The sequence below is a fragment of the Strongylocentrotus purpuratus genome, unplaced genomic scaffold, assembly GCF_000002235.5.
Source record: "Strongylocentrotus purpuratus isolate Spur 01 unplaced genomic scaffold, Spur_5.0 spur5_scaffold_12, whole genome shotgun sequence".
NCBI lineage: Eukaryota > Metazoa > Echinodermata > Echinoidea > Camarodonta > Strongylocentrotidae > Strongylocentrotus > Strongylocentrotus purpuratus.
The window spans coordinates 27675298-27688055 of record NW_022145597.1 but is presented as its reverse complement, the minus strand read 5'-3'; the positions used below and the strand labels follow the sequence as shown (position 1 = coordinate 27688055).

The following is a 12758-nucleotide window of genomic DNA, read 5'->3' as shown; positions in this document are numbered from 1 at the left end:
ACTAAACCAGGATTGTGGTGTGGTGTCTCTCATATTGGTCATAATTGACCATAGTGCATAGTGTTTTTTTTTTTTTTTTATACAAGTTGCTATTTTGCAGAGCTAGAAACTATAAAGATGATCGGGCAAGAGATGGTTCCGCCCCTACAAAAATGTACTTGAATATGAAAAAATTGCCTATATAAAGTTATAAAGCGTATGACTCAAAAGGAAAAATATATTTCATTTTCAGATTGTGCATGTTTTGATTATATATTGACATTTTTTTCTCTCCTGCTTATTTACGACTTTAATTATGATTATGCATTTGTTTCCATCTCTGTTTCTAAAACAAAATCATTTTCCTGTAGACCTACTTTAAAATAAAGTCATTGTATTTGGTTTGAATCGAATTGGATCGAATCGACAAGGTTTATTGATAAAAGTTAAAAGTCACAGCTCATAGCTGATACATGACATGTTGAATTTACCCCCCAAAATGCTAACATGTAAGGTAAAAGCAAAAAGTATGATCTGAAATAGGCAAATATAAATTTAAGACATCCAGCAGTTAAATTGATGTAAAAGGAGAAGAAAGAAGAAGGATCGGATAAAAGTTCTACAATTCAGATTACAAGTAAAATTTCAGTAATGAAATCTGTTCCTGACCGATGTAGAGGATTTAGATAACTTTTGATTACTGATACACAATGTCCTTGTCAATAAATAAAATCGAAAGATTTCTATTTATATACATTATATAGACAGTCTGCTATAATTATAATACGATTACAGCTGCTATATTTCATTTCATCGACTCGGAACAAATATTATATATCTAAGTTTTTAGACTGATATGCTACTAAAAACATGATTGATTGCAAGACAATTACTAAGAAGTGGAAATAAGAATTGGTAATTGGTATTCAAAAAAGTACAGTGTAATATCGATGTTCATTTTCAATGTTCACATTGATTATACAAAAGTGTGTTTGCCAACATGGCCAAATTAATAACTAATTAAAATGTAAAAACAAATCAAATCCACCAGCCTTATCTTTAAAAAGAGTACATAGCATACATGTCATCAAACATGCATTCAATTGAATAGAACTGAAGGGCTATTACGATAAGCGATTGCTTGATAGCGTGATAGCCCCCCCCCCCCCCCCCCCCTCCCGCCCCTGTGAAAAGAGAAGTTGCACGGGCAGGATCGACCCACTGATTTTTACGATTTGTTTAGGGGGTGTGCTTTTGTGTGTTGTTGTTGTTGTTGTTGTAGATTATCAGTGATGGCGGCATAGTAAGACCCGGGTTGCCCTCCCCATATGATGTCAATATCCAGGGGCGGATCTAGGGGGGAGGGGGTGTTTCGGCGGTTTAACCCCCCCCCCCCCCCCCTTGGGTGGCCATGAAAGTGAAAGAAGAAGAAAAAGTAAAACAGTAAAACGGCGCGATTTGGGGGGGGGGTGGAATTCGGTCCAACCCCCCCCCCCCCTCCTCCCTTGGGAAAAAGCTAGATCCGCCCCTGATATCCATCTAAATTAATTTATGGCTGCATTCCACGCTACGCCACTAACCGCGGGTGAGCAAGTACACGGACAACCCGCTCAATATTATAGCTCTCTGCTGCAGATCATTGCTGCGATGTATAGATTGAATAGCGCCATCTCCCAAGTCGCGAGCATTCATACTTTGGATCTTTGTCAGTTATTTTATTCATATTGCCTCTTCACTCAGTCTGTTACTTTGGTCGGCTACAATTCTGTTAATTAATTTTGAAGAGACAGATAGATACATCGAAAGAGAGAGAGAGAGAGAGAGAGAGAGAGAGGGAGAGAGAATGAGAGAGAGAGAGAATGAGAGAGAGAATGAGAAAGAGAGAGAGTGAGTGAGAGAGAGAGAGAGAGAGAGAGGGAGAGGGAGAGAGGGAGGGAGAGAGAGAGAGAGAGAGAGAGAGAGAGAGAGAAAGAGAGAGAGAGAGATGAAGATGAGATGGGGCCCTTAGAGGTATATTAAGAGAGATGAATAATGGCAATCAAAATTCTGCCCGCACAATAATTTCAGAAAAGAGAAACAAGTCTTTTAAAGTAAAGTCAATATATATATATATATATATATATATATGTAAACAAAACAACAATGCTCTTTTTATTCGACACATTTTCCTTTTTACCCTTTCAGGTAAAGTCTCAACAATAATAGGAACCTCATTTTCCCCCTTGCTGGAAAATATTGGGCAAACTTGGCCGACAAATTTGGCAAACCCCTCGACCCTACTCCTTTTGAAAATGTTCCATTGTTGCCTCTACATTATTGTTGAGATACATATTGCAAAATGATTGCAATTATAGATTTCACAACTCATTCATTGTAAAGTACTCATTATTTCAGAGGCTTCTCCCACACAGATGTAACGCAGATATTCACACATGAGAAATTTGGCCTCGTAAAAACGCTCATTTATTTTGATGACGGTTCTAATCAGTTCTGCCAGCCATGGTTATCGACTCATCAATGGCTCATCGTTTTGATCAAGGGGAAATTTAAGCTGATTAAATTTATCACTAGACGTGGGCTTACAGTAAAAGGACTTTCGTCATTATACCGAATTTGATGCTCTGTCAATCATCATTGGTTATAATGGACGTCTGCCTGCGATAATGAATTGAAACATATATTTTCTAGTATGACGGGAGAGGGTGGGGGGGGGGGGGGGTGACTGTAGCAGGTGAATTTTCTACCTTCTTCATCGATATCTTAGTTATTGAAAATTGTTATTTATAAACAATTGAAATTCAGGGGGGCTATGTTCCTTTTCCACCCCTCGTAACCGATCTTGGGTACGTAGGTCAATGTTATGAACCTTTCTTCTTTAGTTTCTACCCCCCCCCCCCCCTCCTTCTCTCTCTCACTCTCTCTCTCTCTCTCCCCTTCCTCACTTCCTCACTCTTTCTCCCTCTCTCTCTCTCTCTCTCTCTCTCTCTCTCTCTAATATTTTGTTCACCCTCATTCTTTATTGCAAGGAATATAGTCTCTTTGTATTAACTATGTACTTATGCTTCTTTTTATATTCTTTTTTTGTATCTTCTCCACTACCTCCTGTGTTTTTGTCCTTACTTCTCTTAACCCCCCCCCCCCCCCCCCCCCCCCCCCCCCGTTGTGATGTTGTGGTCTTTTAATTTACCAGTGTGAGTTTATGGAGAGAGGGTCAGTAAGGTTTCGTTATCTTCCGTCCAACGTCTATCCATCCTTTTACTTATCGGTGTCTCTCTCTCTCTCTCTCTCTCTCTCTCTCTCTCTCTCTCTCTCTCTCTCTCTCCGTCTCTCCCCTCTCTCTCTCTCTCTCTCTCTCCCCCTCCCTCTCAATATCTCTTCCATTACTTTATTCTGCACCTCATCTAACCTTACAACATTCCCCCCCCCCCGGCTCAGCCCCACCCCTTCCCACCCTCCCCCCCCTTAATTCGCCTCTTGCTTTTGCGATGATTTAAGAAAATTAGACAATGATTTAAAAAAAATACAAATAGCTAACGTGTACAAGCTGATGCGTATTCCGATTTGAAACATGCGAAACATATTTTGTCTCCGATTAGCTGAAATTCCGCGAACAGCCCATATTTGATCGAGGTACTACTTGAATTTTTGCCAGTTATATTATACTAGGAATTTATCAAATACATCAGCGGCGTGCATGTTTTACGTCATTTGTCTTTTTAAATCCAATAAGACTTTGTGGCTGTTTGGCTTATCAAACACACTCCCCTCCTTTTAAGTCTTTTCACCCATCATCATATTTGCAAAGTATATATGCATGCATGGTAGAACCAAGTTGCAGGCCGACACTTAAGAAGGGAAACTAAATATGGTACATTAATATCCACTGTGAATACTGAATAATGGAATAAATATATTGTCTAATAATTTCTATCAATACAATAATATTGCAAAGTGTATTGAATATTAGAGCGATTTTAAATATACATCAATTGTTTATGTACCGATTGGTAACTGTTGGGTGATGGAAATAAAGAATCACTTGAACTGCTTTGAATTTCATGGAATGCTTTTAGCTATATTCCCTTTAAATCATTTTAGTAATTTCCAGGTGAATTTTTGCTGTAGTTTTGGTCCGTGTATAAGATTCTGAAGTCAGCATAGCTCTACAGAATGTCCCTGAGAAGAAGAAAACAAAAGTACGGGTAAAACTTCACAAGGATGTCGTTATTTAAATATAGGCTATACTATTCACAATGAATGGATCATTAAATGGCAATTTGCCCCTTTAAATAAGTTCATTTGAATGAAAGTAGATAGTAAGAGAAAAGTAATGGCGAAAGTTTGAAATAAATCGGACCAATAATAAGAAAAGTATATATGTTTTAAATATGAGTTTACTACAACTATGAGAATCTCAAATTAGCGAATTTGTCAGTGGATTGTGACGTATAGTTTTATAATAGTACATGTTTTTACTCAATAGATGCGTAGATTTGTTACTCAATACAAATTGAGTGTATTTTACTCAAAAGTTGAGCGGTTCCCTTTATTCTACTGAAAAAAGTAACATTTTACTCAACATTGAGCAGTTTTCATTTAGAGTGTATAGTGGCGGATAATACTCCCGTTTGTCGTGTACCCAAATATTACTAATTTCCGTTATTCTCCCAAGTGCCTTCTCCTAAGTGCCTTTGGGGCACTACGATATGAAGAGTATTATGACGAGAATATTAGTACAGGTCATCCCGAGTCATACACTTTAGAAAAATTGAGATTTTAATCATTTTCTGTGCTGGAACAAATAGGAAAGTTGTCCGCCACCACATCACAGAAACATTACCGATTCAACCAATTTGAAGAGCCCATACCTATGGTGATTGCAACTTTCAAAAATGTATAACTTTCTCATATTATGTCCGATTTCATTAAAACTTTCGCCAGTATGCTCCTTTGATTTGTGTTGCTCTCTTCAAGAGTTATTTGCTCTCAAGGTTAGATTTTACTTTAAGGATAACAACGTTCGTGCTAATCACGGGCGTTCCATTCCACAAGTAGTAAATTGATAGATAGATAAATAAATAAATAAATAAATAAATAAATAAATAAATAAATAAATAAAATGTATTGATGATTTAATATTACTTAGATTTTCAATTTTAATTCATATGCAAACTTCATGGTGACCAGTTTTCAAAGTACATTCATATATATTACAAAATAATTTATACCTGAGCTATGATATAAAATCATATTAATTGTTTATATATCATTTTCCCAATCATTTTCGTAGGTTTAAGCCTCCACATTCTCCCCATTCCATTATTAATTTCATATTGTTCTCTTGAAAGTAGATAAAAATGTTCAAGCTAAATGCAATTTCACTATCAATTATCCAAACATATTAATTACCCAAACATGCACATTTATTGTTTGTCAAAATGTAATATCATTAGAAAGTTCATAACCATCCTGATAAATCACACTGTGGCCGAATGACTAAAGTCAACTTGAACTGGTTTTGTCAGGCTAGAAAGAGGGGTGCTGGGGCCGGGGCAGCATTTAGTTCCCATCCTATCTCCTCCATCCTCCCCATCCACGCTAAAAGGGTAAGGAAGGAGGGGGGGGGGGGTGGGGGAGAAAGAAAGAAAAGAAATAGAAGCAAGGGCCATTTACCCCCCCCCCCCCCCCTCTCCGCCTTCCCTGTCCGCCCCTTTTTTTTCTTTTAAACAGGCGGTGTAATCAATTTCTGTGACGAAAATTTACCATATTTTTTTTAGCAAAGCCATTGTACTTTCAACACAACTGAAAAGGGCGAAAGCAAGAATTTTACTACAAGTTGAAGAACAGCAATAAAATACATGAAAACGGGAGGGTGTTAATTCTACTCCCTCTCTACCTATCTCTACAACTGATCTGCATTTCTTGTCCAACTGCTGGACTTACCAATTGTTCAAATACAATATCCGGAGGGAGGTCGCAAATGTGTTGTATTTGCTTATCGGATTAAAGATTTTGTCCGCCGAACATAAAAGGACCCAATAATCTCCCCATCTTGAAGATGTCATTCGCTTTCAGTTATACACTGAGGAATTGGGAATTGGGTAATTAAATGAACTTCGTTCCTTGATTGATTTTCTATTGATGCAGAAAAAGAAGACAAAATGATCCAAAAGAATCTGGGGAGTCTAGCAAATCCATTGCAGAAGACGATATATGCCCAGCCAGTGCTGTACATGGATCGCAGAACTATATTTCCTCCTACTTATATCTTATACCTAATGTATCTCTTGTATCAATTGAAAAGAAAAGCGCGCTTTTTCGCTAGCTAATATCCTATAGAATAGAGATATATCAGTGTTCAATCTTTCGATGCATTATTAAAGGATCTAAGCAAGGAGCTTTGGCTTTGCATTGCGAAATAAAAGGAACACAAAGCTCGATGGAATTCTTTGTGGATTTACAGTTTATTCTCTGGTTAACCAGGGCTTGTAATAAATGGATTCCGCATCTAAGAGGGCCCTTTGAAGCAGTCCGTTGCACCGAGAGTCTTTTTTCCCCCTATCATAATCCCGTTAATCCCCCACCCGGACCGCACAGCTCGTAAATCTCACTCCCGAAACTGAGTGACATAGGGCTCGCGAAATGCATTGTTGGAAATACACATCGGCTGCTATCGACAAAAATGGCGGCGTACAGTAGGGAAGAGTATTTGGTAGGCGACGATTTAGACTTTCTGACTGATTTTGAGGAAGATTTTCTTGAGCCTGGTGTATGGGAAGTTGGAGACCAATACAAGTTATGCACGTGTGAAATTCCATCAACGGAAAATCTTATTTGTTGCAGCGAACCAGAATGTACGGTTAAATGGTTTCATCGTGAATGCGTAGGCCGCTCCATGTAAATAGGCAGCATTTGAATACATGAATAGTCAATACACTCACAACATACAGTACAAATGCACATAATCATCCCGATGCGGTTGATCGGCAAGTTTGACAGTAGACTCACAATTTTAATTTTTAAATTATTCTTTCTAACATCAGAAATTTGAACAAATTGTATTTTAATGCTCTTTAGGTGTCATCAATCGTCACTATAGTACTGCCTTTGAATGAAATCAGTTGAGTTTTGTACAGTGGTGTTTGAAATGTTGAGAATCAATAGCACAACTTTCAATACACGGCCAGGGTAGAAATGCAGCTATGTGTGTTTCCACCAACAACATCCAGCATGTACAGCCCAGCGAGCACGGCGGCTTTCGCGTCGCCGGCCCGTACTCGGGGTGAAAAGTGGTGATGAATTGACAACTTCTAACCCTCATTAAACCAAATGCGCAATTATACAACACAGTTTCATTTAGTTATTTTAAGAGATAAACTTATGGACTACCTTCCTAGCTATGTAAAAATTTCGGAAACTTTCGGAAAATGTCAATAATTAGAAGAGAACGTGATGATGATGAGAAACTTGCATTCACTCTAACTAACGATTTCCTTGGTCGATTTCGCTGGTTCAGATGGCTACGTCTTCAGAAGAGTTATCCGAGCACAGCGAAAGCATTTGATAACCAATAGCAGGTTGCCTTGTGCCATAAGTTGTCGATTTTGTATTTTTGTCTGTTATAGCTATATACATCTTCAATGAGTATGACGTCATTTTCTCGGTGACTCGCATGGCTTCAAAGCCTTTTTTTTACGACCAAGTGTTTGGAGAGCTTAGGGAAGCAGGCCGCGTTGCGTAACACTTCGTAACATTTGGATCGCCAGAGGGCATCTGTGGTCTGATAAGGGCGGCTGTTGATGGATTTGATGGCTGAAGAGGGTTACATTACTTGTTGTTAAGCCAAGTTAGTCTTGAATATCTTTCCCTCGGGAAATTCTTTCGAGACGGAATCTCCATTTAAAGTCTCACCTCCCTGGGTTAACATATGAAAGGATGTGCTTCGGACTGCGGCTGTGAAAGAAGTTTCTGCGGTAGAAAAAGAAAAGAGGATTAAAGACAGCTCTATTCACCTGTCTTCATAAGAAGGAATCCACCGTTTCGTTCGGACGTAAAACGCAATCCGATTATTTTGACGAATCGATTCATTTTTAGGGGGAAAGATGAATAGTCAACCATTAGGTGAATTAAAACAATATGATATATATTCATCCTTAGTCAATATATTTTAAAAACATAAAATCATATCATTTTAGTTATATTTCAATTCCAATGTCACTTAAATAAAGTATAATTACAAATTGATATTGATATGTACCCTATTTTATAATGGAGTCGTCCAAAGGTAAACCGCTAGATGCATGAGCCGCGCCGAGCTATGAAAGCTCTAGCTGAATGAAGCCAGATAATATCCACCACCGTATCGTACTGTACTGGGCTAGCGCTATATGCATATTATATACACGGTCGTATTGTGTACATGAATTGCACTACAATTACGTTTACGCGTGCTATACCAGCGATGTGTCGATATCTTTTGCCAGGAATGGAATATATCTCAGAGGATTTTTAGGCCAAATCGGCCAATTTGATGAACGGGATTCATCGAGGAAAATATGCAACACAGAACTACTTATCAATTATCATTATTATGGACAGTGACATTCTTAATGCCAATTTTTGGCGATGGAAATACGATTTCAGCAAGATGTCATTCGACGTGCCTTAGTGCACATGTGAGTATGCCCCTAGTTCAGCCGCTGCATGGCATTGCATATTGCCATTGAAGTTCTGCTATAGATGCCCGAGTATGAGTGTTTACTGTGTGAATGACGAGTGCAGATCTAGATCTTCATGATGCCCTTGATTTATTTCCAAAAAATTCTTTGGATGCCACCGGAAGTTACCAACATATTTTTCTGTATCATTTTTTTGATATGAATTATAAATATTGGATTTGAATGTTTTTTTTAATAGTTTATTATCAAAGACCCTACACAAACTTCAACTTCAATTTCAAAGTTCAAGAAAAAATATGGATTGTCAGATTAGCATATTTCTAATAATAGTAATATAGGACTTGAAATATTTGTTATAATCATGCCAAAATATTGTAGTAGAGGACTAGAGGCCTAGACTATAATATTAAAGGTCACATAATAATATGTTTGCCGATATCCCGCTTATTTTGCAAAATCAAACATGTTTCAAATGGGATGCCAGCAAACTTGCCAGTCCAGGAGACACTGTCCAATTCCCTGTGTTTTTTTTACTCGATGTATTTCAAGTTAAGAGATAATTTTTCTTCTTTTTTTAAATTGCAATTTTATGCTCAGCTGTACATGGATATTAGAGTGATACTGATAGGGAAAGCAACTGAGAAATTTATGTTATCAAATCATGTTATGAAATCAATTAATCAAAGACACCTTGGAATTTGGATTAAATTATGTGTTGAATGTGAATAATGTGATACAAAATATTGTTGTGGTATACATGAGCTACAGTTAGTGATTTTCTTTATTGGTTACATACTACAGAATACTTATCGATACAGATAAAATGTGAAGAAAATCGAGACATTTTCTCCTTGGGGGAAATAACTGTTTGCTATATAGACTATACAAGGCCCTACAATACAGCATGCATTTGAGAATGATAGAAATAATATAATGCAGGGTGAGAAAGTGACAATAATGTAGAAAATGATGATTTATTTAGTTTGAACTTGGGGAGGGGTGTGTCCAGCCAGCCAGCTTGGTATGGTTGAACCAATTCAGATAGGACAAATACAGTGTAGATGCTTTAACCTTTACGTATTCGACTCTATGTTTAAACTTATAATAATGCTGCAGGTTAATGTGGAATTTGAATTAGATTAGTATATTCAATGCAAATTTCAGTTTGGAATGAAACATAAGTGAAATTGGTAGGAATGTGAAAATTTGAATGAAAACTAACCCATTTGGTAGCTGGATAAAGAATGATCTACATTTTGTACACTTGTACTGAATGTTTTGATACTCTATCCACTGTCTTCTGTCAAAATTCCCTCTGAGTGAACTTTACACTAGCTGTCATATTTTAAATTTTTTGGGAAGTTTTAGGGAAATTATCTTGAAGTGACATTAATCAATTTTGATAGTAGATGATGTACATATACATGTATAATGTAGAAATTGATTTTCAAACAAGATTTCCCAAGTTTGGATAAGTCATGAATCATGATACTTAATAATGTTAATGCTTTTTTTCTTGAGAAAAACTGACATTATAACTACATTTACATGTAGTTCAGAGGGGTTGAGCTTAAAAGCTTACATTTTAATACAGGACACTGTGTAGATCCTTTCATATTAAATAGATTGCTGAAATCTGAGTGATGTGACTCCAAACCAACTTGACTGGATAGAAATTAATAGCATCTGAAAAGACATCTTATATTTTATCTCCTATTTTTGTTTAGTTACATTTGACTGTTCTTGTACTACGTGAATATTTTAACTGTTTACAAGTGTAACAATTGTCATTGCAGTTCTAGAGAAAAGCCAGCTTTGTTTCTAATACAATTTTTTAAAAGTACAGGTACATACTACATGTACTGTACATGCAGGTCTACTGTATTGTTTTTCAGAGTACAACATTTTGGAGTACAAAATCAAATGAAATTGTGCTTTGTAAAGTTAAAAGTTTTAAAACCCAGCCAGATTTATTTTGTGGGATTGTACATATTCTTTTGATTCTTTAATTGAGCTCATGTATATTTTTCATAAATTTCAAATATCTAAAGGTTATTAAAACAATGAACAGTGGGCTTTACGATCAAATTAAATGGGGGGGGGGGGGGTCTAATCCATCAACTGCCACACAAAGAATACCTTCTTATTCATACAAAGACTTGTCCCGTTAAATATTCATTTATCCTACCCCCTCATCAGAGATGAAGAGGTAGTGAGGTCCTATTCATCCATTATTGATTCTTCTTGTCGGTCGGTCCAACGATGTTTGAGCAGAATCACGGATAAAAAGAAGGGGTTGGAATACCTGAGTGAAGTAATGTCAATTGGTAGAAGGTATTACTGTCAGTGGGCTTCATTAAAAGCATTGTTTGGTCCCGCATAATAACCAAGGTGTGGACCTATGGTCGGCGGTGCGGGTCTGTCTCTCCACTCTTTGTCATTTGAATATATGTCGGGCTGGAGTATTTAATGATTGAGGCATCTATGCTTTTCTTATCCAGGTCATTTCTCCCATCTACATGTACATGTACATGTAGCTAATTTTGTTTGGGGAGAATGTGCCTCCACGCATGATAGGAACATTACTGTACATTTATACATTGTACATAGCTTATTGTATGGATTATCAGTCAATATAAGGTACTGTAAGTGGGGAAATGTAGACCCACATTCATGTAATACTTTTTACATATATATGTACATTCACTGCAGGGCTACAGATTTACAGTACAGTGTACATATTTATACATGGAGGCGTTGAAAGAAAAATCGTTAAGCCTAGATGATAAGGCATGGTCAATGATGCTGGTTACAATATGGGTACATCATACCCTTCAATACTGCCACATTTTCTTGTTCTTCTTCACACAATCCTGTGTCCTGTAGAATATTAATGGTGAAATGCAGGTAGTGCTGTGTTTGTGCTAGAACGGTGTAGATCAATTATTATTTCATGTACCACAGTCCAATGGACCATTGTGGAAAGGAAAAACATTTTTCATCAATAATTAAATGGATTAAGTTTTAAATGTAAAAAAAAATTAAAAGAACTGTCAAAAAGTTTCCTTTGAACTTCATATTGCATTGCACAGGACACACACCATGACATACAGTAATCATATATCAATAAACTGTCAAGTTTACTCTGTGTATGTACATTGTATTTGGTGCAATTACTGTACAATCTGTGCCCATAAACCATGTGGCACAATAAACAACACAATGCAAGCCTATTGTTTTACTTTTAGCTACATGTACCTGTGTCAATATACTTGTACCATGTACATTGTACATGTACAGTAGTTAGCTAGCTGGCGGCCCATATGTTTTGCCACTAAATATCAACAAACCTGGTCTACAACAACTCCAAATGACAAAATAATCCCAGCTATGCATTTTTTTAAAGCATTTGAAAGCCAAACACTTGACAATTTTCGGCATTAAAAAAAAAATTGTGCCCATTTTTTTCCGATCATTTTTATTGATCGGTGATCAGAAATTATTATCCTTTCTCCCCTGATCGGCTCAAGTTTGGCCCCCGATCCGATGATCAGTTACAGGCCTACATGTACATGTTGTACAGTATCTGTAAGTATTTACATGTGTACCATGTAGCATATACCTTACTCACATTAGAACTTTAGAAGAATTACAAACTACAAATTCATATAGAGTTTTTGTTTCGATTGGAAGGAGTTATTCTCACTTTAGACCTACTCATACTGTCCATATGTACATTGTACACGCATTCTTGATGTGATTTCAACGTTTGGTTTTGCATACTACAGCTGCCTATCTTACGAGTAGTTCTACAGCTTCCCAAGGCTGTGTTTAAATAATAAAAAAAGAGGGGGGGGGGAGAAAAGAAAAGTAAATCACCACTGCATGTTCATTGATGGACCCTCTAACATTGATTTAAATCACATAGGAAACTCATCGGCCTCTGTTGTGGTTATTCCGCATGAACAAGTTTGCCCTGAAGGCAATCTCAACTCATTCCATCCAAATAAGTTCCTTTCATGCATTGGAGCAAGTGTCTTCAGTCTAGAAAGTGCAGTCGTATACTAGAAGATGGCCACTTCAACTTCTTTCATCGTTTAT

At 37.0% G+C, this 12758-nt stretch overlaps 1 protein-coding gene across 2 annotated transcripts in view; it reads left to right on the top strand.

Moving 5' to 3' along the window:
- The first annotated feature begins 8316 nt into the window (after window positions 1-8316).
- The window catches only part of LOC753135 (anosmin-1), a 50951-nt gene continuing 46509 nt past the window's right edge, over window positions 8317-12758 (top strand). For both annotated transcript variants that reach the window (XM_030982282.1, XM_030982281.1), the window contains exon 1: window positions 8317-8654. In XM_030982282.1, coding sequence (XP_030838142.1) covers window positions 8535-8654 — 120 coding nt within the window. In that variant the 5' untranslated portion in view covers window positions 8317-8534. The remainder of the gene's footprint in view (window positions 8655-12758) is intronic.